The sequence below is a fragment of the Pithys albifrons genome, chromosome 12, assembly GCF_047495875.1.
Source record: "Pithys albifrons albifrons isolate INPA30051 chromosome 12, PitAlb_v1, whole genome shotgun sequence".
Taxonomy (NCBI): Eukaryota; Metazoa; Chordata; class Aves; order Passeriformes; family Thamnophilidae; genus Pithys; species Pithys albifrons.
In genome coordinates, this window is record NC_092469.1 from 18,175,343 (window position 1) to 18,200,762 (window position 25,420).

The 25,420-nt window shown below is 43.7% G+C and overlaps 1 protein-coding gene across 2 annotated transcripts in view; it reads left to right on the forward strand.

The window, feature by feature from the left end:
- CDH13 (cadherin 13) overlaps nucleotides 1-25,420 on the forward strand; it is a 450,489-nt gene that overhangs the window by 350,413 nt on the left and 74,656 nt on the right. For both annotated transcript variants that reach the window (XM_071567404.1, XM_071567403.1), the window contains exon 8: nucleotides 10,023-10,163. In XM_071567404.1, the coding sequence (XP_071423505.1) occupies nucleotides 10,023-10,163 (141 nt within the window). The remainder of the gene's footprint in view (nucleotides 1-10,022; nucleotides 10,164-25,420) is intronic.

Sequence of the window (25,420 nt, forward strand, 5' to 3'; positions counted from 1 at the left end):
AGTTCCCTGGGGTTGCTGTCATCAGCTGGATGCATCTAAATGAACTTTGCTTGGCTGAACATCCAACAGGATCTGCTGTTTGATGGAAAGGTGAAGAAAAGCCCAGTATGGCTCTGTGGTGTCTTGGAAGGATGAGGTGGGTTAGTGCAAGTGTTGAACTGGAATCCAGGAAGGTCTCAGTGGGATAAACTTGATTAAATTCAGCTCTGTGGAGCTGACAGATTACTTGATGGCAGAAGACCATAAAATAATGAGCATTGGGTTTCTTGTCATGCATTCCTTCAAAAAGGTGTGTTAAGAAGTTCAGTCTGGGAGGGCAGAGGCCTGTGGTGTCAGGATTGGAGCTGTGATACTGGTTTGCTCTTTGGTTCAGACCTGCTTTCTTGAGGCAAGAGAAATATTGAGAATAAGCTTAGGTGGAAATGCTACAAGTTTTCATAGAACCATAGAATGGTTTGGGTTGAAAGGGTCAAAAGATCATCTTGTTTTAATCCCCCTGCCATGGGCAGGGACACCTCCCACCAGCCCAGGTTGCTCCAAGCCCTGTCCAACCTGGCCTTGGACACTTCCAGGGATGGGGCAGCCACAACCTCTCTGGCCAACCTGTGCCAGGGCCTCACCACCCTCTCAGGGAAGAATTTCTTCCTAATATCCAATCTAAACCTGCCCTCCTTCAACATAAAGCCATTATCTTGTTCAGAGCAGCTTCTTGGCACCTTAAGACAATAATACTCCAACACTGCTCAATATTCTCCTCCAAAGCCTGCAGGAGACACTTCAAGGCTCCTTGAGCCTGGCTCAGCCTCAAGGAAGAGCAAACTCAGACACAGAGAAATGTGCTTGACTGGGAGCCTTTTGTTCCTGTGCTCAGTGAAGATTCCCCTGGTTCGGGGCTGCAGGTCCAGTGTGTGTTTATCAATGAGATCACTGATAACGGCCATTGGCTCCTGTCCACACGGGTTAGAAAAGCAATTTGTTTGCAGTGAACAGAGGGGAGTGCTGTCCTGCTGCATGTTATTGCCTTGAGATGGAATATTTATGGCCTGCATTGATCCCCTCCCTGGGGGGTTCCACACCTCAAACGTCTCATCAGTTCCCAGAGTGTGTGTGGCACCAACACGGGCACCGGCACCTCTTGTGATTACTGATGAACCACATTTCCCTAATTCTCATGTGATCACACCTGCAACAAGGCAGGAAGCACCATCTTCCTCGTCCTCTTTTGAAGAATTTGTGGCTTTGAGCCCTTTGGTTCCCAGGCTCTTGGTGCCACAAGGCTTTGGAAGGCACCTCTTGCACTGAGCTCTGCTTTGGTTTCAGTGCAGACCTGGAGGAACCTGCCAGTTTTACAACAGACAAACATCTTATGGCATGAAATCATTTGTGCATTTTCATTCACACACTGGGCAAGTTAAAGCTTAATAAATGTGTAAATAAACCTGGGCAGTCCATTCAAAGGCAGTGGAGCTGTGCAGATTTATGTTGGCCTGAGAGTCTTTTCAGGCTTGAATACTTTTGGGGTTGCTCCTGACTTTTTCTCTCTGAGCTACAGCAGAACACCAGAGCTCATCTCTGTTCTGATCCATCTCATGTGACCTTCACACCCTCCATGTACTTAGGGATATATTTTTTTTTTTGGCAGAGGGATTTTTATAGAGATATTTGAAAGGCTGTCTCTGCTAAAAGCCATTTTAGGTTACTGTGTAGGAGAAACTTGTCTCTCCTTTTGTGTTTTGGGATTTAAAAAGGCTCATTTCTACCTATGGGAGGGACTAAGAACGATTCAGTAATTTGCAACTAATAACTTATTAGAACAACTTTGCCCTCCTTTCTCCTCACAAATTGTCTGCAAACAGATTGTACAACTCTAATATGTTAATGGCTGAAAATTTTGGCCTGCAGGTTATTTGAATTGCAAATCGTGACTGTTAAAATGAAATATATAATTAACAGTGCAAATAGAGCTGATTGGGTGTTCCAGGAGATCAGTTTTTATGGAACTACATTGTGTTGTCAAAGTGAGCTTTTGTTAGAGAAACATAGTGATTTGGGGAAAAAAATAAAAGCTGTGTTATAAATAAATATGTGTAATCCAGAAGGGAATTCTTGAGTGTTCCTGACAGCTCATTTCAGGGTTTGCTGGTTTAGGAAGCAATTGAGACAAGAAGGTTGAATGTCCTGTTGAGACAGAAGAACTGAATCTCACCTTCCCACACCCAGCCAGGGCTGCTGGTGCAGCCATTTATTTATTCTGAGACACATCTCTTTTTATAAGCTCTGTTCAAACTGTTACATTTGTGAAAATAATTCAGTGTAAATTGGCAGAATGTACAGTAGTTTTAATTTCTTTAGAAGTGCATTCATCAGGACTGGGGAGAAGGGTGGCTCTGTCAATCAGACTCCTTATGTCTCTAACCATGTATTCTGATTTTAATGAAAAAGCCCTTGGAAATTTTATGTTTGCTGGTGTTATTGCAGTGTCCAACATGCAGCCTTGGAAAAGGTCAAGCACCAGGAACACTCTTTGCCACCCACTCCATCAATGTAGTGACCAGGGACAGGACCCGAGGGAATGGCTGGAGCTGCCAGGGCAGGGTCAGGTTGGATCTCAGGAAAAGGCTCTTCCCTCAGAGGGTGGTGGGCACCGACCAGGCTCCCCAGGGCAGTGGGCACAGCCCTGAAGCTGAGAGAGCTCCAGGAGCATTTGAATGATCTCTGGGGCACAGGGTGTGGCTCTTGGGGAGGGTCTTGTGGATCCAACTCAAAATCTTCTGTGTGATTCTGCCATGAATAATTTTTATCTGAGCGCAATTAATTAATTAATGTGAATAACAGAGTGTTTTCTATCCAGCATCAATAATTGGACTATAAACACTGGTAGGTGTCTGGTCAGTAAGGAGCAGAAGCAATGCCAGAGGACCTTGTGGAGGACCTGGGGCTCCATATGCAGGTTCTCTTTGGAGCAAGCCCAAAGAGAATATGAGGAACATGCAGCTCTCCCAAAGGCTCACACAGGCAAAGTGGCTCCACCTGTTCCTGAAACTCAACACAACCTCTGGAAGGGCCCAGCAGTGACAACAGAGTCATGACATGTCACCACCAGGGAATGTTTGCACATATCAGGGTCTGTATTGCATATAGATGCTGATATAGTTGGCTGTGCTTTAATCAAGCCTCTTAATGGAGCAGCCACTCCCCCCAGCCATTGTGTGCTGCTCACAGAGGGTTTGGGTGACATGAGTGTGCTCCTTGTGTTCCTGGCACCTCTGAGGAGGGAATAATAGCAGAGTGATTAAATGGTCTGAAATCAGCCAAAGAAGTTACACAGTAATTGGTGCTTTCACACTGGAGTGAAGGATTTCTGCAGTACTGTTTAATTATGAGGAACAACTGATTTTTTTTTCCCCTGGAAAAAAAATGGAAAAAGAAATTACATACGTTGATCTAGAAGAAAAGCTGGAACATAACTTGTGTTTTAAAAGGAAAAGTGTGATTTGGGTCTGTTTGACAGCAAGTATTTTCTTTGGGACATTGTGATTCTTATTCTCGACTGTTATTAAAATTATTATAGTACTTTAAACTTCCAGCCAGCTGACATGGAAAATGATTCTTTTCCCAAACCATGAGCATCTAGTGAGTAGCTGTTGCAGATCAACATGCCACTCTGTTTCGAAGGGTTTATACTCAGGGAAATATATTTGGTTGGTACAGTCAGTGTAGAGGTACTAACTTAGTGGTGTTACATCTTTTATGACAATTAAGGTTTTTTCTTTAGAATACAGAATATCTGCTCTCTTCCCTGGGCTTATTTTTAGTAGTAGCCTAAGTAACAATAATAATTGAAGGGGAAATATCTCAGACTAAAGCCAAGCTTCAGTCACTGTTCTGTCCTGGGGGTTGGTGATCTCTACCCAAGATAAAATCCTTATTAATGACATTCAGTGAGGAGCTCCCTTAGGTGCTGTTATTCCATCTCCCCCAGCCAAGGTGGACTCGTGTGCTCAGGGAGGGAGCAAACAACTCGTTTTTCTCTGCAGCTTTCTGATATTTCTCCAAGGAAAGTTTGCCACCCACCTGACTGGCAGCCTTCTCCAAAATGAGATGAATTCAGTGGCACCTCGAAATCCTAATTTGTGTGCCAGGCAAAACTGAGAGTTTTGCACAGACCGTTGGAAACACAAACATGCAGTTCCTGTATTTCCATGTGAAATGTAACATAAATATCCACCTCTAGCAGCCCTATAGGTATGTGAGCATTATGGAGAAGGGAGGTCTTGATCCCTCACACCCTATGTATTAAACAGTTACAGGTTTCCTCATGATGGAAAACAAATATCTGTGGGCAGGAAAACTATTTGTAACAAGCACTTTAGGGCAATTTCTTTCCTTTTTTAATGGCTACTGCTGGAGGAGAAAATTTAGTCTTCCTTTTCTTTCCAGACATACCTATGAACTGTATGTCTCCCATGGGTAGTAAATAGATATTGATTTTCTTCATAACACAAGTACATTATTACAGTGATTAAAGTGCAGACCTTCCTTTATGGTATAAAAAACCCTGGAAATTGGTGAGCTAAGAGGATTCATGTTACAAAATTGTTTGGGTTTTTTGTATTCATCAAAATGTAATTCAAGCTCTAAATGCAAAGCCCCCGTGTGTATTGCCCTCTTTATGCAGCAGCAATTGGCATATGAAATAAATGCTGATATTATAATTATCAAAGCATTATATCTGTTAGAGCTGTTAATAGTCACAGTGCTTCCTTTTTTTTATTTTACATTTGTCAAAATGCTGACAAGCATACTCTGGGATAATGTTAGATTCAATATTGAGATTGTTCCTCAACAAGAACATTGATTATGTCTTAATAGGACATATTCAGTATGCATTATATGCAATTATCATCTTAAATGAACACAACCATTTATTTAGCATGCACTGAAATTATTTCAATCCTAAGAATTTTTCTTTCTGGTTATCATTATATTATAAAGTCATTAGTGCCAAATATGATATGGTAGCACACTAGTGATAGAGCATTATGCATGAATACATAATTTATAAACAGAACTGTAAAGAGGAGTGTTGATTCATTGTTGCATTGTTACAGAAACACTCAAATCCACAAATTAGTAAGAACACTCCCCATTGGTAATTAGTATTAAGGTGGCCTGAAAGGACACTTAAAACCCTCATAAGCATTTTCTTCCAAGCACTTTGCTTTGATCTCAGCAGCCAAGCCCTTGCTGAGAGTTTGGGGGTGTTTGTTCTCCCCAGGGTGTTTGGGTGAGGACTGAGCACTAAAGGAAGGTTTGGGTGCTGAGGCTCTGAGTGTCCCTCTCTGGGAGTCTCACAGTGACAGCACTGGGGAAGGTCTTGGTTTGGGGGGTTCGTGGGGGACACCCAGCCAGGAGGAAACTCTGGAGAGATGGTTCCTGGAGTCCTGCTGTGACAGACTCCTGGGTGCTGCTGCAGGGCAGGGAGACACAGCCTGAGGGCCCTAAACCTTCCTTGTATTCATCCACTGGTTTCCATCTTGCATTTTGAGTCCAATTCAACTGATGAGGGTGTAAATTCCAGCTGTATTTAAATGGCATGTGAGTGTCCTAAAGCCTGCAAGTGGCAACCCAAACCTAGTCTTGGATTGTCACTGCTGTGGTGTGAGATGCTGGCCAGGGCTTGCTTCTCTTCAGTCACTGAGAGTTTTTTATTGCATCTGTAGGAAATGTGAAAAGATTAAACCTCAGCAGAAAGTCATCATTGTCTGATTTCAGTCAGCATTGCCCAGGAGCACTCCCTGGGTTGGTTCCCCCTGTGTGTGTCTGCACTGGACTGTTTGGTTCCTTCTGCTGTGATGAGATCCTCTGGCTTTGGCAGGAGCCTGAACTCTGCAAAAATGCCCTTTCTGGCTCTCCTTGCTGAACCAGCTGTGGCAGGGTGGAGGGGAGCAAAATCTGCTCAGAATGTTCACACTGGTGGGAATGGCAGTGGGAGAAGCACTCAGGACACAGATCACCTGCTTGGCAAACCACACACCTTGGCAGTGCCACCCCTGCCATGGCTAAATGACAAGAGTGCAAATTTAAGGGCAAAGGAATGGCTCTCCTGATGCAATTATACAAACCCTCTCTGCAGTGTCACACTCCCCAAAGTCACAGCTGATAAATAACAAGCCACACAAACAGCAAGTTAATGTTGATTTATTAAAATATTCTATTATCCTTTTTTAGTCACAGATCCCATTCGTTGAGAATTGTGGCATATTTCTGTTGCCAACCTCTCACTATCCCAGTGGCACTGGATTGTTTTGGCAGGACTGTGCTGCAGGGTTTGGGTCACTCAGCAGCTGACCTGGGTTTGTGATGGGCAGTGACACGGTGGGACAAGAGTCTGAGCCAGTGTGGGGTGCCCAAATGCTGCCAGCTGTGGGTGCTGCCTTTAGCCCTCACCTGCACAGCCTGGCAGGGATGGAGAAGGGGAAGGAAGGCTGTTCTTATCCACTGCCCCCATCCAGGAGCACCCATTCCTCATGAGATGGGAGCAAGAACAAGGAAGAGGCAGAAGATGAGGAGTCATCATGAGAGTGTTGCCTATTCCTGTGAAAATAGACACTCAAAAACAGTTTTAATGGACAAAGATATGCAGGTTACCTTTATTAGAAGCCTCTGAGGTGCCCACCAGAAGGTCTGCACACACATGACCAGGAATGGTACAACTTTTATAACTTCTCTAGTAATTTACATATGAGATGTCAATAACCAACCATGACCTTCATTTCCCTCTGTGCCTCACCCATAGTGGTCCTCAGAACTTGGAGATCTTCCAGGACCTCTAGGCCTTCTTCTTATGTTTTGTCTTCTTGCTATCCACAGGTGGCTTCTCACAAACACTGTGACCTTGGCAGGGCATGAGAAAGCTCACAATTTGTGACAAGGAGCTTTAGTAACTGACTTTAGGATGTGGGAAACCTGGAAGAATCTGTGCAACTTTTATGTGGTTCTAAAAATCTCCAAAAACACACTAAATCCTTTGGCATCAAGAGCATGTCCTGCAGCCCCAGCCCTGGGGGCTGTCCCAGCACAGACCCTCTGCAGAGGCACCACCTGAGGGCCAGGGCAGCCATCCCTGCTCTGTGCACACACCCCAGGACTCACCAGCACCGTGGGGAATCACAGAGCCCCAAAGGATTTCCACCAGTGCTGGAATGAGCTGGGCTAAAAGCACAGGAATTGCTAAAAAGTGCTTTCCATGGTGTAAAGGGACCATCTGCTGAGCACACCCCTCTGCCCCAGGGCCTGGAGTGAGAGGAGCTGCTTCCTCCAGCAAAGCAAATATTTGGGGACAGAACCAGACATAGGAGGTGCTGCATAGCAGGGAAGTGTGAAGTGTTTGTAATGATATGAAATACTACTCAAAATTCAATGTTTGCCACATTTCCTTGCGAGCTTAAACGTTGGACTCGTGTCACAGACATTTCTGCTGCAGTAGACACAATTTCCAGAATAAATGGGCTTGCTTTCAATAGAAAATGGGACAGTTTGCAAAGGAAAAAAGGCCAATTTGTGAGTAAAAATGGGCCTCTTTCTGAGCAAAGAGGCTTGAAAATAAGAAGTGATAAATGGCTTTGCAAGTTTTCCATACAATAATAACAACTTCCTAATCAAAATAATGAAAAAGTTGCAGGTAGGGGAGGGGAGAGAAGCTTCAGTCAAGTTTTAATACATGGAGTACATTTCAAAAAAAGATAAATATATGAAACCAGCAAATTTTGTTCCACTCCATAATGTGAATTTGTGTTGGAGACGTGTCAGCAATACTTTTTTGCATATATTTTTATGATGTTATAAATCAAATTCCTGTTCTGGGTTTGCCGCCTTCTGAGATGAATTTCAGGGAATAATGTTGTGAGGCTTAAGGAAATACATATTTTAGGATCCCCTGTGAGGCAGTGGCATCTGATTTTCTAGTAGTCCATATGTCTGGCTTGACTCATTGATTTCACATGCAAATATATTGCTTCATAATAGCTGATCTGATGAGCAACTGGTGGGGTTGCTTCTCTCACAGCCTAAAAATGCTTCAAAATCAAAGCTCTGAGAAGTTGGGATCTCCTTCTTACACATGCTCCTAAAAAAGATGGGAAAACACACACTGTGGAGGAAACACTTTCAACTCACTCAGCCACAGAGTCGGTGTGACCTGAGAGGAGGCTTTGGAAAGCTGTCTCCTGCATGGTAATTCCCTGGAAAAGTGTTTGGTAAAGGCCACAGGAGGAGTGATGGCAAAGATGAGCATCCCGAGTTCTTCTTGCAGACACAGCTGGTTCCTGGGGCTGCTCTGGGGTTCAAAAGCAGCAGCACCACCTGTTGCTTTGCCCCAAAAATCCAGAGTTATTTTGTCAGGGAGGTTTGAATAAACCTCCTGAGCAGATGTGACGTTCCTGCCATGTGGTTTTAAAGGTGACTGCAGCACTTTGCCCTCTGTTGATGGTTCAGCACACAAAGTCCTTGGGCAGATGGTTCCATACCAGGCAGCCTAACAAGCTGTCTTGGTTTAGCCCGGCCCTCTTGCTGAGCCCAAACTGCCTTCCTCCCTCCTTACCACTCTCTTCTTAGCAAAGGGGGAAAACAAACCTGAAAAGAAAGCAAGAACTCAAAAGAAACTGAATTAAATCAGAATATACACATATTTTCTACCATAAGTACGTATGCAATTTGTACACATTATTAGGGACCCTGGAGGGGGGGAAGGGAAGGGGAAATGGGAACAAGGAGGGGCAAAAACAAACACAAAACAGACAAATACAATCAAAAACTTTAAAAAGGAGGGAAACTGGCAAAAATACAATCTCACTAAACAACTCCAAGAGAAAAACCAACTCTGTTTCTCTTCCTCTGCGTGGCTGTGAACAAGGGACCGATGCCTGGGTTCCTTCTGCTCCTCCAAACCTCGGCAGAAGAAGGAAGAAAAAAGCCCTATTTTCTTATCTCCCTTTTGGTCCATCCTCTCTTGCTACATGGAAAACACATGTGGAATATTTATGTAATGCCCGTTTCCCTAGTTACACCTGGTTCCTAAGGAAGCCTGGATCAAACCCATCACACCATTTTCATCAGGTCCTCAGCCTTGTCTCAATCCATGTCCAACCTCCCCAGGAGTCCCTTGGCAGCAGGTTCTGATGCTGAAGTGGCTCCCTCTGATGAGCTGTTGCTGCCCTTGGTCCAGCCTGCAAATGGAGCTGCTTTGACCCCTGATGGGAGAGCAGAGAATTCCAAATGCTGTCACATTCCCATTGCAGAATGGGGGGAACAAATGGATTTTTTCCAAGTTGTGGTTGGGTTTGGGGGAGGAAATCAGGGATGGCTTTTGCTGTGGATCTGTGCTGCTGGTTCTGCAACCAGAGAAGTGCCCATGACATCAGAACCAGATGTCATCAATGGGAGTGATTTATGGGACTCTACACATTTGCTTTGGGCAACAACTGCAAGTCACTGTCCATTTTAGAAACTGCTTTTCTGTTTCACCCAGTGAAGCAAACTTGGATTACCAGTCTAAATGCTGATAGGCAGAATGAATGGGATTTAATAAACTGAATTTATATGTAGATTGTGACATTAGTATTTAATTATGTACCCATCATAACACTGATGAAACAAGCTGCTAAATATTGGTGCACTGAAGGTAGAGCTTCCTCATAAAGAGCAAGTGTATTTTAATTTCTTGCCTCTCTCCTAATCTTCTTAAATAACAGGATAAATTAGGTACTGTTTACCAATATTCACCTTCCTGCTGTATTGAAAATGAGGTTTGCAGAGCAGCAGCTGAAGCTCAGGCAAAGCTGTGGTTGAAACACTGTGAGCAGATCTGTTGCTATGACGTGTTTTATCAGGCCAAATAAAGTTTGGGATTTAAAAAAATATTATTTTAATATGAATTAAAATTAGTATGTTATCTGTGTGGTTTGTGGGTGGTTTTTGGTTTTTTTTTAACTTTTTCTCGGTTTTGTTTTGGGTTTTTTCAGACTATGGAGAGCCCCAAATATGAGCTGGTTATAGAAGCCAAAGACATGGGTGGCCTTGATGTGGGACTGACTGGCACAGCCACTGCCACCATTCTCATTGATGACAAAAATGACCATCCACCAGAATTCACCAAGAAGGAGGTAAGAGTTTGCCAGCTGTGCTCTACAAAACTGAACAACTGATTGTAATTAGCTGTTCCTATAGAATCATATAATTGATTGGGTTGGAAAAGACCTCCAAGATCATCAAGTCCAACCCTTGGTCCAACTCCAGTCCCTCTACCAGATCATGGCACTCAGTGCCACGGCCAAGCTCAGGTTCAAAACCTCCAGGGATGGGGAATCCACCCCCTCTCTGGGCAGCCCATTCCAATCCCTGAGCACTCTCTCTGCAAAGAATTTTTTTCTGCTCTCCAACTTCAATTTCCCCTGGCAGAGCTTGAGCCCATCGTGCCCCCTTGTCCTATTGCTGAGTGCCTGGGAGAAGAGACCAACCCCCAGCTGGCCAGAACTTCCCTTCAGGCAGTTCCAGACAGTGCTGAGGTCACCTCTGAGCCTCCTCTTCTCCAGGCTGAACACCCCCAGCTCCCTCAGCCTCTCCCCACAGCACTTGTGCTCCAGTCCCTTCTCCAGCCTCGTTGCTCTTCTCTGGCCCCGCTCCAGCCCCTCAATCTCTTTCCTCAACTGAGGGGCCCAGAACTGAACACAACACTCAAGGTGTGGCCTCCCCAAGGCAGAGTCCAGGGGAAGGGTCACTGCCCTGGGCCTGCTGGCCACGCTAGTTTGGATCCAGGCCAGGATCCCATTGGCCTTCTTGGCCACCTGGGCACACTGGTGGCTCCTGTTGAGCTTCCTGTCCCTCAGTCCCCCCAGGTCCCTCTGTCTGTCCCTCTCCAGCCACTCTGTGCCCAGCCTGGAGCGCTGCAGGGGGTTGTTGTGGCCAAAGTGCAGGACCTGCACTTGGCCTTGTTGAACTTCATCCCATTGGAATCAGCCCATCCCTCAAGTCTCTCCAGATCCCTCTGTAGGAAAGAAAATACTTCCAGACGTGTTTTGAGCTGGGTGTGACAGACTTTCCTGGAGCTGCTCTTCCCTTTTCCCACCAGTCAATTAATGTGCATCAATTCCAAATCAAAGCTTCACATTTAACCTCCAGGTAGAATTTGCACAGGATGTTTTCCCCCTGCACATTGAATTGCATTGAGGAATGGTGGCAAATCTGATAAATCCCAACCCAAAGCAAAGGTATCCCCTGACTGCAGACAAAGCCTCTGCCCTTCTCTCCCTGCTCCCTTCCTTCCCCTACATCTATTATTAGTCTGATAGCTTTTTTTTATTTTTCTTTTTACTTCTGGTACCTGGAGAGAATGAGTAAGTCTCAAAAGTTTTACCTAATAACAATGAGTTTGGATTTTGCTAGAAGAATTTTCCAAGGCTCTGCAGATTTTTAAGGAATATTCCCAAAAGGTGATTAGCCAGAATGAATGGGATTTAATAAACTGAATTTATATGTAGATTGTGACATTATTAAGCATGAGGGGTGCTGATTTTAAGGTAATTGTGGAAGAAGAAAAAAAAAAACTGTAGATTATTTTTTTCCTTGAGTTTGTTTTTTTTTTTACCTTTTAAAATTCTTTTTACTGGCCTAACACCAGCAATTTGACAACAGATTATTTTGAAACAAATCACTGCTCTTTAGCTTGAATAATTAATTCTTTTATAAATGCAAAGGGAATAGCAGATGAAAACATGACAGAGAAAGGTTATGAAGAAAAAAATTAAGAAGAAATTAAAAACAATGACAATTTTGCCAAGAGGAATATTATTTTTCACTAGTCAGTGTCAATACCTGTAATTACTTCAGTAAAATGCTTTGGCAAGAGTGTTTCAGTCACCTCAAAAGTCTCGTGGAGAGTCTGATCCAAACCTTTCAACTAAAGAGGTGACAATTAAGAGACTTTGATCAAACTGTTAATTCCCTTAGAATTACCTCTTAGATCAGGCTGTTAATGCTCTGACAGCTGTTTCCTGACAACCAATACTTAAAATACATTTAAAATACTGCATTTTTTAGCCTTTTGGAACATAAAAATGTCCAAGACAACTCAGGGTATTTAGAAATAGGAATTTATTGGATTAATCAACATTGATGGCAATTCAATATTGAGTCCTGACAACTTGAATTTTCCAGACTGGAGATTTCCTCTCTTGGAGGAATATGTCTAGATATCTTTTAACAGAATTCTTTTGAAGAAAAGCCTCTATAATTTTGTCTAGATTGTGACATTAGTAGTTTGACTTGGTAGTTTGGTAATTTGGGTTAAGCATGTCAAGTTTGGGCAAATTTGGGCAAGCATGTCAAAAAACTCGTGTGTCTTCTTAGCCACAACATACATTTAATATCCATTTCTGTGAAAGTTAATGTTTATAAATGAAATGTTTATAATGAAATGTTTATAATGAAATGTTTATAAATTCAGTTCAGTAGAGATGTACTCTGTACCCTTGACATTTTGGGGGTTTTAGCACAGAAATAAATAGGTGTGAAGAGGCAGCTTTATCTAATTTTCTTTGAAAAGTCTGGTCTCAGACATTTTTCTTGCACTTTATACTTTCCCATAGAGACATGTCTTTTCTTTAATGGCTTGGCATAGGTTTGAACATTTTATTATTTAGAGATGTTGATGATCTCAGAAGTCTTCCCTCTGCCTTGCTAAGTGATATTCCCCGAATAAGGCAGGAAAAATCAGCCCTTAGACATGTGGTGCCTTCAGAAACAGATGCTCTGTGTAAAAGAAATAGTGTAAGAGGTGTCTCTGAGTCGAAATAGTGACACTTTATTTGCCTTAAGTATTTAGTTATTGTGCTTTAGTACCAGTTGTGTGTCAGAGGCTGCAACACTGTTGAGCTGGACTAGAGTTGAGAGGAAAAGTCACATTCTACAAGACAACTTTGGAAATAGAAAGCTGAACTCCAGTAAATCTGAAAGTTTGGTTTGAGTGCAGTTTCTTCTCTTTGCTTTGAGATTGGCAGCTTTAGGAGTTTTGGTATTGACAGGTGTTCCCAGATAGTTTCCTTCTCTCTAAGGATGTTTTTTCTCAACACATTTTTCCCTTCTGTAAAACAAATGCTTATTTACTGCTCTGTTTCCATGTGACAGTATCATTTCTACACACAATAACTCTGCCTTTATGCAGCATGTGCTGTTGATGTGGCTCAATTAAGGCAAGTTCTCAAAGTGTCCTCTTCTTCTGTGAGCACAGGGGCCAAACTCAGTCCTGCCCTCACCTTGGCAGAGCTGCATTTGCTCAGAAGTCTGGCCCCTGTGTGGGAACAACACTGGATACCCCAGACTGTGCACTGATTGGTGCTTTGTATCTTAATTAAGGCATTTATGATCACAATAGAGAAGTTTTGTGATTTTTCATAGCCTTGTCCAAAGCTGGAAATTTCTATATTTCCATATATTTCTCTTCCCAAGAAGTCTTAGATGTGTTAGCAGATGTTTACTGGTTCCTCAGGGCAAGGCAACCTCAGCCATGAGTGAGAATGTCTCTGTCTTTTGAAGATGACTTTGATCTCTTGACACTGGATCAATCTCTTCACTTTTTTTCTTCAAAAACAATTATTTGAATCCACCCCGAGCAATAATATACTCTGTGCACTCCTGGTTTAACTGTATTTGCTCCATGGATGTTGGGTCCTTAAACACCTGCTCAAAGTGCTCATTAACAGGCTCTAGTTGAGATCTTTAGAAAGAATCACAGAATCTCGGAATGGTTTGGCTTGGAAGGAACCTGAAATATCCTCTTCTTCCAATCCCCTGCCTTGGGCAGGGACACCTCCCACTGTCCCAGGTGGCTCCAAGCCCTGTCCAACCTGACCTTGGACATTCCCAGGGATGGGGCAGCCACAGCTTCTCTGCCCAACCTGTGCCAGGGCCTGCCCACCCTCCCAGGGGGGAATTTCTCCCCACTATCCAATGCAAACCTTCCCCCTTTCAGCTGAAGGCCCTTCCCCCTTGTTCTGGCACCTGGAAGAAAGTTCAGCTCTCTCCTAATCCCTCCTTAGGCACTGGAAGGGGCTCTGAGATTTCCCAGAACCTTCCTGTTGGACATCCCCAACCCTCAGACTGCCTTCCCAGGAGAGGTTTTCCAACCCTCTGATCACCTTGGTGGCCTCCTCTGGTCTCCCACCAACAGATCCACATCTTTTTCCCGTTGGGAAAGGCTGAAGTGCTGCCCTGTTGCTGTGCTCCTTTCTGCAGCAGCATCTCCTGGATTTATTGTTGGAAGGAGGAATATTTGCCCAGTGAACCTGGTCCTCCATGCTCTGTTTTCCCCTCCCACACCCTCCTGAGGCAGCTGTGGCTTTCCTGCTCAGGGCACAGCTCCTGATGAAGTTCCAGGGCACAGCCACAGAGGGAGCTGAGCTGAGACCCAGCCCAGCCCTTCCTCTGACTCCAGAGCAACAGTTGGAGCCCAGGAGGCTCTAAGTGTGTGTCAGGTACTTTGATGGGTTAATATTTGAGACACTGCTCTGTGGGATTCAGCCCAGTTAATTATTTTGTTCCATTGTCTGCCTTGTTCTGTTCCACATACACCTTCCTGCTAAAAATGGGCTCTGAGCAGTGTAAAAATCCATTCAGGTGTGCAAACAGTACCCTGTTCCCTCCAGGGGGTTAAATATCTTTGTCTTTAATGCCTAAAAGAGTAATGTTTTAAGAGTTCCTTCAAAAATCCCAGGTGAACTAAAAAGATCTACCTTTTAAAAGGTCACAGTGGCTGGGATGTTGTTCCAAATTCAAATTATAGAGGCTGAAAATTGAGACACTTATAAAGTTGGAAGCCTCTTTTTAAAATTTCCAACCCTAATTCTATATTGTGAAAGAGTTTTTAAAGGAATTTTGTGAATTATTACTGAATGCAGCATGTTGTATCACAAAGAGCAATTTGGCATTTCCTTTCCAGCAGGTAAAGGCTCAAATTTTGTTCAGCAGCAAAGGATAATTTATGTGTAAATAAGGAATGAAGGAGCAGGAGTTGGTCATCCTGGAAAATATGAGCCCTGACCTGCAAACTGCAGGATATTCCAGCTGGCTGGGGATGAGTTGGACTGAGTGAACATTAATGGTGCTCAGCACTGTTTTTATACCCAGATCACTAAGAAAAAAGAGCATTCTTTGCTGGTGTCCCTGCAGCAGTGGGGGACAGAGCAGCACACAGAGCTGTGCCTGTGCTTCTGGTCTGTTGTCACCATCACTGGGTTGGAGTGAGGACAAATCAGCCATGTGGCCTCTGCTGGAAGCCACAGCCAAACACTCCCCTTGTATCTGTTCTGCCCAGATCTCCCCTAAGACCTGGGGGAGGAAAACCCATTGGTTTAATGTGAGAAAAATATGGACTTGACCCTTTCTGGCTATTCTTCCTCCTCCAGAAGAATAGTCCAGTGAATGCTACTTTTGCCACTCCTGCCTGCAGGAAACTCCTAAATGAGAGTCCTCTGGTTATATTTGCCTTTACCTTCTCCCCTGTATTTTTAGTCTCCCAGTGTTGCTCTTTAATGTGTTATTTTTCCTTAATATCAGCTATATTGACTTTCCTTAGTGAAAGCTCTCAGGCCCTTGAGAGGAGTGCAGGGATTTGGTTTAAGGGCATGATTTTTTACACTCCCTCTGGTTCTTGCAGCTCTTCTTTGCCCCAGATTTGGAACACCAGCCCATCCCTACTCACAAATTGAAAGGTGGGACTTGTCAGAGTGTTCTCTCTTGCTTATAAGAAAGAGACACTTTATTTGTGCAGGGAACAGTCATTCTTGACACAATTCCTCTTTCTGCCACTTCCATCCTCACCTTCGATTTCATCCATTTTTGGGACAAAGAAATGCAAAATAGAAATAATTCTGTCACATCAGTGAGAATAAGATCTGGCAAAATGTTTTTCCTGGTATAGATTTTTTGGAATATATGTTCCTAGAAAAGAATTTTCCAGATAAATTAAGAAGCTGCCTCCTGTGAACAGAATAAAACTCGTGTAGCTTGACAAAACCTCACCACAGTGAAATTCGAGATATCCCAGTGCTGAGGCTTAAGTGAAAAATAGGATTTTCTCACATTTTGAATACCAACTGATAAATGGTTTATAAAAGGGTAATAAATGACTAATGTGAGCTTTAATAAATGATTCATCAGTTCCTAAAGAGACCTGTAAGTGAGTAGGTTGCTTGTCACCGTGATTTATGATGACTCCCAGCACTGTCTCCTGACTCTGTTGTGTTCCCCACTGGGCTGGAGCAGCCCCTGGAGGACAATCCATATCTCTGGCTGCTCGTGGTTCAGAAAGGGGATGAGACTCTCACAGCACCATCTGCAGAGATTTATTTTTCAGCTCAGGCTGTTGAGAAACAGCCTTGTAGCTCTGGAAGTCTCTGTCTTCATTCTTGGTGTTGGTTACACCATATTGAGGAGCAAACACTGAGCTAAGAGCCATTCTGAGGTTCCTCCAGGCTCTCTTTTCCACACTCCTCTTACAAAAATGTCTCTCTCAGACATGATACTTCTATTGACTTACCAACACAGACAGATCTGTCCATTCACTTTGCATGTATAAACCACATCTCACCTCCCCTTATTCTGTGGTCTGAAAGTCAACCCTGGTCCTTATGTTGTCTTACAAGGAAAATTTTGCCCTTTAGGACTCCTAATTGATGTCAGTCCTTTCTCTGTGGGTCTTGCCAGTGGAGTTGGGTTCATCCCATGCCATGTACTGTTCTCTCCTGCTGGGTGTTTTTCTGTGGGTCTTGGCAGTGGAGTTGGGTTCATCCTATGCCATGTAGTGTTCTCTCCTGCTGGATGTTTTTCTGTGGGTCTTGGCAGTGGAGTTGGGTTCATCCTATGCCATGTAGTGTTCTCTCCTGCTGGATGTTTCTCTGTGGGTCTTCAGTGGAGTTGGGTTCATCCCATGCCATGTACTGTTGTCTCCTGGTGGGTGTTTCTCTGTGGGTCTTTCCAGGGGAGTTGGGTTCATCCCATGCCATGTACTGGTCTCTCCTGCTGGGTGTTTCTCTGTGGGTCTTTCCAGGGGAGTTGGGTTCATCCTATGCCATGTACTGTTGTCTCCTGGTGGGTGTTTCTCTGTGGGTCTTGCCAGGAGAGTTGGGTTCATCCCATCTCCTGCACTGTTCTCTCCTGCTGGATGGTGGAAGAGCAGATGTCTGAGCTGAGGTGCTTGAGCAACAAAAGCAGGTTTGAGCAGATGAGGAGAAGCCACTGCCAGGCTGATAGTTAAGAAAAAGAGTTTTACTGTGGTCTGTGTTATGGGAACCTGTCTGAAATTCCAGCAGCCTGTTCATGTTGGATCAGTCTCCAGGGCTGTTTTGTCACAAGAGAAAGATCTGTGGAATGGGTAAAGCCATTTCAGCAGAATCACATGAGGAAAAGTCACATTGGAGTTTCCATCTGGCCCCTGTTTCTGGATTGTGAGACAACTCACATGCAGAGAAATGAGAATTCATGCAGAAACTCAACAGAGCAGGGCAAAGCCTCTCCAGCTGTGCATAAACTTTGGCATAAAGAACAACTTCAGGAGGGCTGGGGATCACCAGAGAGCAGCTCTTTGGCCATCCTTGTTCTTCTAGAGCTGTAAATACACCCAGAAAGGCTCCTGGAGCATATTTTAACCTTCTCCACTGGAGAAGGACTTGCACTGACCTTTTCATTCAGCTTTGCTTCCACTTTGTACTCCTGTAGCTGTTCATGACTCACTTGACATACCTCCAAGTGCTCCAAAGTCTCTTGGGAAACAATTGAAAGACATTCCCTCGTTTATTTTTCATGTGTGAAAGGCAGAATTCAAGGATGGTTTCTGTGGTCGTGGAAAATACAGGAAAAGGGATCAAGCAGGATTGCTGTTCCTGTGTCACCTGTGTGAGGTGCCTTCCCACCTGTTCTTGAAACACCCAGATATCAAAAATGGAAAAATTTATGCAGACTGATCCTGCACAAATCTGAAGAGCGAAAGCTTCTGTATTTCTGCAGAGCCTGAGCTTAATGTCCTTTGCTAGAACTGAAAATCATTTCATCTTCTGTTGTCCTCATTGCTATGGAGGAGAAATTATGCCTGAATTTGAAGTCTTACCTAATCAGGACAATGCATGAAGAAGAAACTTGACAACTCAGGATATCTAGTCAGGGGGTGTTTTGTGGGGGGTTTTTTTTGTGTTTTTTTTTTTTTTGTGTGTGTTGTGTTTTGTTTTGTTTTAATGGAGGGAGGTTTTTTGTTTCTTTTTGTTTTTTTTTTTTTTGCTTGCTTTGTTTTGGTTTTTTTGTGGGGTTTTTTTTGTGTGTTTTTTTTAAATAATAACCCTTGTGTTAAAGCCATTATACTCAGGGGTTTTTTTCACACAATATTAACCTAACCATTGTTTTGATGAAATCACAAGAGATCAAGTTGTCCCAGCTTGTGTTCTTCTATGTTTAAGATGAGGCAAAGGTGGAGATGTATATTTGGTTCTACTAGAGTCCATTTACAAAGTATTTACTGATTTAGTTTAGAGAATGACTTTAGCCAAATGAAAAGGTATTTTCAAAATGTATATGAAAGGAAATGAGGATCAAAATAGTGGCAAATATTTGATTTTCTAAATGAAGACTGAGAGCATTCTGTTGTCACTGCAGAAACGAGACAATATTTGAATTTTTCAGTGAAGTTTTATTAAGTCTACTATTCCTTCAGGGTTAATAATTGGGTTAGTAATTAATTATAATTAATATAATTAATAATCTCATGTTGTAGTCCAAAACATTAAGAGTTTCTTTAGATGTCATGACCTACAGAAGAAATTTCAAAATCACGTTTAGGAATTTAGGAATCTAAAACCCTAAATTTAGATACCCCTTCCTTTTTTCCTAAATAATTTTAGATGTCAAAAATTTTAAAAAAAGAACTTTATTGGACTTCAAAAATAGCTGTAAAGGCATCTAGTCCCCACTGGAGCTTAAAAAAATGGGTTTAGAAGCAGAGACTGCTTTGACTCTCAGTGCAATTAGGATTCCAAATGTCTCTCTCTCTTCCAAACATTTTCAAATAATCTGGGAAAATGCCCATAATCAAGAAGAAGGTTTATGAATATTTCTGAGCTGTTTTGTGGTGGGACCAAACTAGGGATATCTGGAAGACTTGGTTAGACAGCCTGGATAACTGAATTACCTCTTGGCAATTTTTTCCCTCCTTCTTCAATATTATGTGTCAGGTTTTATCAGAATTAGCTGGGCCTGAGTATTGGCATGTGATGGGAAATGCTCAGCACCACTCAGGGCTGAATTAGCAGTGACCTTAAAGACAAATACTGTGCTGTAGCACTACAAGAATAATTTCAGAGAAAGAAAACCAAACCTGGTTATTCTGTTGAGTAAAAAAAAAACAAACAACAAACAAACAAACAAAAAACCAAAACAACAAAACAAAACAAAACAAAAAAACCCACAAAAAACCAAAGCAGCATTTGGAAGAGCAGTGTGTCCTGCACTCCTCCAGATCATGCTGTGCACACAATAATCTGTATTCCTGCAGCTTTCAGGGAGAATTCTGCATAAGCACTGCAAGCACTTGGTTCAGGAACTCCTGCAAGCCACAGTGACCAGCAGGGCAGTGGGCACCAGCCTTCCACATTCATCCTCACTTTGTTCCTCCCCACCAAGGTTAGGAAAGACATGAAGTTGTCTATTTAATCTCCAGATAAACACAGATAAACACCAGAGTGGCTGAGCAGGTGAGAGGCACTTGTACAACACTGGAAGGGCTCTGTGAATAGAAATGCTCATCCCAACGGTGTGAAATTGGGGAGGAACACAAAGGCACTGACTGCTCCTCCAGATCTGATTTCCTTCCCAGCACTCTTGCTCCAAGTGTGCTCACACAGCAAACTTGTATTTTTGCCAATCCTTTTCCTGTCTTTTTTCCCCTTTGTCACTGTTCCTTTTGCTGCCCTTCATGGAGCTCTCTTATTTCTTATTATCAGCTGATGTGACCCATCCTGATGCAAAGTTCTGTGCCAGCCCTTGCCTTTTGTAAGCCTTTGGTTCTGCTTGGAAGGTCAGCAGTGACTCGGTGGTAATAACAGCAATTCTCACTGCAGCTGGGAAATCCTCCCCACAAACCCATTGCAATGCTCACTATCCTCCCAAGGATTCTTCCATCTGCTTCTGCTAACAGCAAATACCCAAACCCAGCGAGCAGCAGCAAAGCCATAAACCCACAATTTATTGCTCTCTTCCACAAGAAGTGAAGGTTAATGTGCTCCCTCAATGAAGTGGGAACTTTATGACAGATATTAAGGTCAGAATTACAAAGTAAACAGTAGCAGGAAGAGTTTTGAGTACTTGTAGCACAAATACTTTGGTTAAGGAGCTGGAGAGGGAGAATTAAAAAGGAAGGAGGGCTCTTGAGAGAAGCACAAGCTAAACAAAGATAATGTGATGTCTCCAGACCTAGTCTTGGACCACTTATCCAGGGAAGCTGTATAAACATAATTATTAGCAGTCCTTGCCAGGAGTGACTGTGTGATTTTCCAATTAGACAGAAAACCTGCCAGCTGGAATTTTGCAGTTGCCTTCAAATCAAATTAGGGCTGCTTTCTAGAGATTTCAATTTTAATGTAAATTTTTAAATTGGTGTCTTTTCTCTGGTATTTCTTTTCCTTCTGAATGTGCTGCTGGAGCACTCCATGGAAACTTCCTTTGGTTTCCCTCTTCTCCAAGAGTGTTTATAGCATGTTGTACCACATTAACTGTCCCAGGAGCTCCAGCTTCAACACTGAAAGCAGGCAGGTGACACACAGACTTCCAAGAAACTTCACACAATTACTTTGAGATCAAGATATGAAAGAATCCATCAATCTCTTCTCTCAAAATAACTTTGGGGCTCCATATTGGGAGACCTCGTTTGACTGTGTGACATCCAGCTGACCAAAGGTGTGGAAACCCTGTGATTTCTGTACATGTATTCAGTGCAGAGTGACTCCTAAATCATTATTTTATTCGTAGAATCAGAGAATGGTTTGGGTTGGAAGGGACACTAAAGGTCATCTAGTTCCACATGCCTTGGGGCAGGGACACCTCCCATTGTCCCAGGTTGCTCCAAGCCCTGTCCAGCCTGGCCTTGGACAGTTCCAGGGATGGGGCAGCCACAGCTTCTCTGGGCACCCTGTGCCAGGGCCTGCCCACCCTCCCAGGGGGGAATTTCTTCCCAATCCCCAATATAATGTACCCTCCTTCATCTTAAAGCCATTCAGCCAAGCCAGTATGTCCATTGGTGGGCAGATAGTGGGGAGAAGATGAGCAGGTGACACTTTTGTGGTGCAGCCAACAAAAATTCCCTGTGCTTCGAAGGACTTTTATTTCATGTGCATAAAGGATTACAGTTCCTCCTGTGGAATGTGGAATTTTAACAGAAATACCAAGAAGTCTAAATCTCCTCATCTGACACGGCACAGCTGATTTGAGGAGCAATAAATGGAGGGATTTTTAGATGTGTTGTAAAATATCACTCTAATCCCACGAGTTAAGAAACCCACACTGTTAATGTGGCTCTGGCATCTGTGGGAGTTCTAGTTTAAAAGCAGGATTAAACAAGATAACACACTATAGATCTTAACATATTCAATTTGCAACAGACAAACCCCTATTTAATACCAATTACACAATATGTGTGAACTGGTATCATAGTTGCAGTTTATGTGAGCAGAGGGAATTTATAAAGCTGAAGTCTTTTCATTCAGAAATAATAGTTCAAGGGTTGCTTGGGTCATTCCACCAGAAAGGAACGAGGTTTGTGATCAGTTTATCAATTCCTTCGCTGACAAGTGAGATTTTAAGATTTTTTCCCAGCAACAATAAAACTGATTTGGCTACTCCAGAATTTGCAAACCATCTGTGCACACGAATCAAAATGTCAGGATTATTTAGACAAAATATCATTTTTCCTTCTGCTCTGAAGTGATAAAACTCTCCCCACTAAAAGGAGCTGTAGGTTTGTTCAAGGGAAATTTTCAGCAAGAGCCTGGGAAAGATCCTCATCTGGAAAGCAATAAAATTGTCTCTTGAACTCACTGGAGTGAAAACAGTGTCGATACGTGTAAGAAAAAGCAGATCAGGAGGACATACAGGACTCCTTGCAGTTACAGTCTCTGCTGAGGAAAATGGTTTAGGAGTGTAATTTATTCATATTCTTGTACTTTCTCCTTTGGCTTCTTTCCAGGACTTGTTTGCCTTGGAGTTCCAGATGCTTGTTTGCCAAAGGGTAGCCCTTTCTCCAGCCGTCTGTCTAACAGTCACTTAATATTTATTTGTTTTTACAAATGTTTCCCCCTGTGTTCTCAGTCCATATGTCACCAAACCCCTACAATCCCAGCTCTGCATGGAGTGTTGCCATTATCCTTTCTTTCCCATTCTAGACTTTGACCAGATTATGAAAAGTCAGTTATTTTCCTGACCCTGTGTTTCCACCCCACACAACAGCTCTACAGCCAGCCCTTTGGAGTTTATATTCTAAGTGCTGCTCTGCTCTTGGTGCAGCTTTTGTAGAGGTGTTTTTGTTCACCTCCCTGCATATTCTGGAAGGTTTCTTCCAGCTTGTGTGTCTATGTGATATTTAATTTGTCCAGTGATGAAATTTATCCTTCAAAGCCTCTTCTGTCTGCCTCATCATTCTGTTTTTGTAAAGCAAACCAAACCCCCCAAACTGACAAACCAAAGAACAAACCTCCTCTTTTGGGTTTCCTCCCTTTAGTCAGCAGCCTGTAAGGAGCCTTCTCTGAATTTTAATAATTAATCTCAAATTTTCCTTCCTCTCCAAACTCTTGGCTTTGTTCTTTGATTCTCAGAGCCTGAACATCTGACATTCCTTGGACACTTCTGTTCCTCTTTCCAGTCACCATCTCAGAACTACCAAGACAAACTTCAGTGACACATCCATTGACTTTAGTGACAAATCCAATGATTTCTTTCTGCTGGATGTGACTCTGCTCTTATTTCCATCCCTTTCTCTTCTGTCTTTTCATATGGAAACTTTTCTTCTAGTATTTCATAAAAAGCCATTTCTGACCTTTGCCATCTCGTGATCCTTCTCTGTCCCCACGACTTTGCCCCTTCAGTGTCACTTGTGGAAGGCCTTGATTTTCCATTCCCTGCTACTTTCCCACTGAACTCTCCTTCATCCCTTCCCTCCCTTCTTCCCTTGGGAACCACCTTTTTGTTTCCATGATTCAAATTGATTGCTTATGACTCACAGAAGTCCATGCACACTCTGCCTGCCTCCTGTAAATCGAGAGCCATCACTGTCTCCCTCCACTCATCCCCTCATTTGTTTCTTTTATGCTTTATTTCCTCCTCCCCAGCTCGTTTGTTCTGCCCATCTCCAGTCACTGAGCCTGGCAGTGCCCATACATTCTGCAGCACTGGCAGATGTTCTCAGATCAATGATTTTTCTTCATTTACAAGACTGATGGGGAGTGTTGTTGTCCTCAAGAAGTTTAAAGGGTTGAAAGCAACATTTTAGTTAAAAACAACAAAGAAAAGTTTGAAAATCTAAGGAGTTATGTGAGAAACTTTCAAAAGATACATGAGGAAAATCAATCCTGCTAAAGAAGCTTAAATCTAAAGCAACAGTTTTCTCTTGCTGAAATAATTCCAAGCAAGAAGATTTATCTGCAGTATTGATATTCTTAACTGGCTGTATCCAAGTTATGGCTCCCATCCAAAGGGAGAGCTCCACAGAGATGGGAATCCAGGATTAGACTGGAAAACAGAGCTGGATTTTTATACATATGCATATCTATATAAATAGAAACACAGGCCCACAGATGTTTGTCTACCTAAACTGAGCACCAGATGTTTTATTGTCCTAAAATTACATTTTCTAATATGGATTAAAACAAAAATGATATTCAGTTTTACTCATCTATTTTACAGAATCATTTAGGTTGGAAAAGAGCTCTAAGATCATTGAGTCCATTTGGAAATAACATAATATGTTTTCATATTTGGAAATAACACAACTGGCATTTGAAACCAGAGAACACTGTACTTGATTAATTGATGTGTGTTGAACTGAGCTGAGAGCAGTGTGTGTTGGCAGACAAATGAAGGGCAGGCTTTCTCAGTTAGCAGCTCTGACCTTTTCAAGTTTTTCATCTTAAACAATAATTGAAGCCATAAGCAAATAAATTCAACTTTGCCTGCAGATGTTGAACTCTTTAATGTCCCTTTCCTCAGACAGAGGCAGTGCCTGATATTCCTGCACAAACAGGTTTCTCCTGCCCCGTGCTGGGCCTGACTGACAATCTCCAGCAACTTGTTTTCTTCCCTCCAGCCATGATTAAAAAGCAGCTCCAATCAATAAACCTGCACAGTTTCTGTCAATGGGAAGCCTTGCCTGGGGGTCTCCCGTGTCCCAGAGGGATTTGTTGTCCTCAGCTCTCCTGCACTCATGAGAGAGCCAGATCACAGCCAGCCTTGTCCCCTGGGCTGCCTGGGGAGCTCTGGGGCTGCTGCTGGAGCCCCTCACTGGAGCCCCTCACTGGAGCTCCTCACTAGAGCCCCTTACTGGAACCCCTCACTGGAACCCCTCACTGGAACCCCTCACTGGAGCCCCTTACTGGAACCCCTCACTGGAGCCCCTCACTGGAGCCCCTCACTGGAGCCCCTCACTGGAGCATCTCACTGGAGCCCCTCACTGGAGCCCCTCACTGGAGCCTCTCACTGGAGCCCCTCACTGGAGCTCCTCACTGGAGCCCCTCACTGGAGCCTCTCACTGGAGCCCCTCACTGGAGCTCCTCACTGGAGCCCCTTACTGGAACCCCTCACTGGAGCCCCTCACTGGAGCCCCTCACTGGAGCCCCTCACTGGAGCCCCTCACTGGAGCATCTCACTGGAGCCCCTCACTGGAGCCCCTCACTGGAGCCCCTTACTGGAGCCCCTCACTGGAGCCCCTCACTGGAGCCTCTCACTGGAACCCCTCACTGGAACCCCTCACTGGAGCCCCTCACTGGAGCCCCTCACTGGAACCCCTCACTGGAACCCCTCACTGGAGCCCCTCACTGGAGCCCCTCACTGGAGCCCCTTACTGGAACCCCTCACTGGAGCCCCTCACTGGAGCCCCTTACTGGAACCCCTCACTGGAGCCCCTCACTGGAGCATCTCACTGGAGCTCCTCACTGGAGCCCCTCACTGGAGCATCTCACTGGAGCTCCTCACTGGAGCCTCTCACTGGAGCTCCTCACTGGAGCTCCTCACTGGAGCCCCTTACTGGAACCCCTCACTGGAGCCTCTCACTGGAGCCTCTCACTGGAGCCTCTCACTGGAGTCCCTCACTAGAGCCCCTCACTGGAGCCCCTCACTGGAG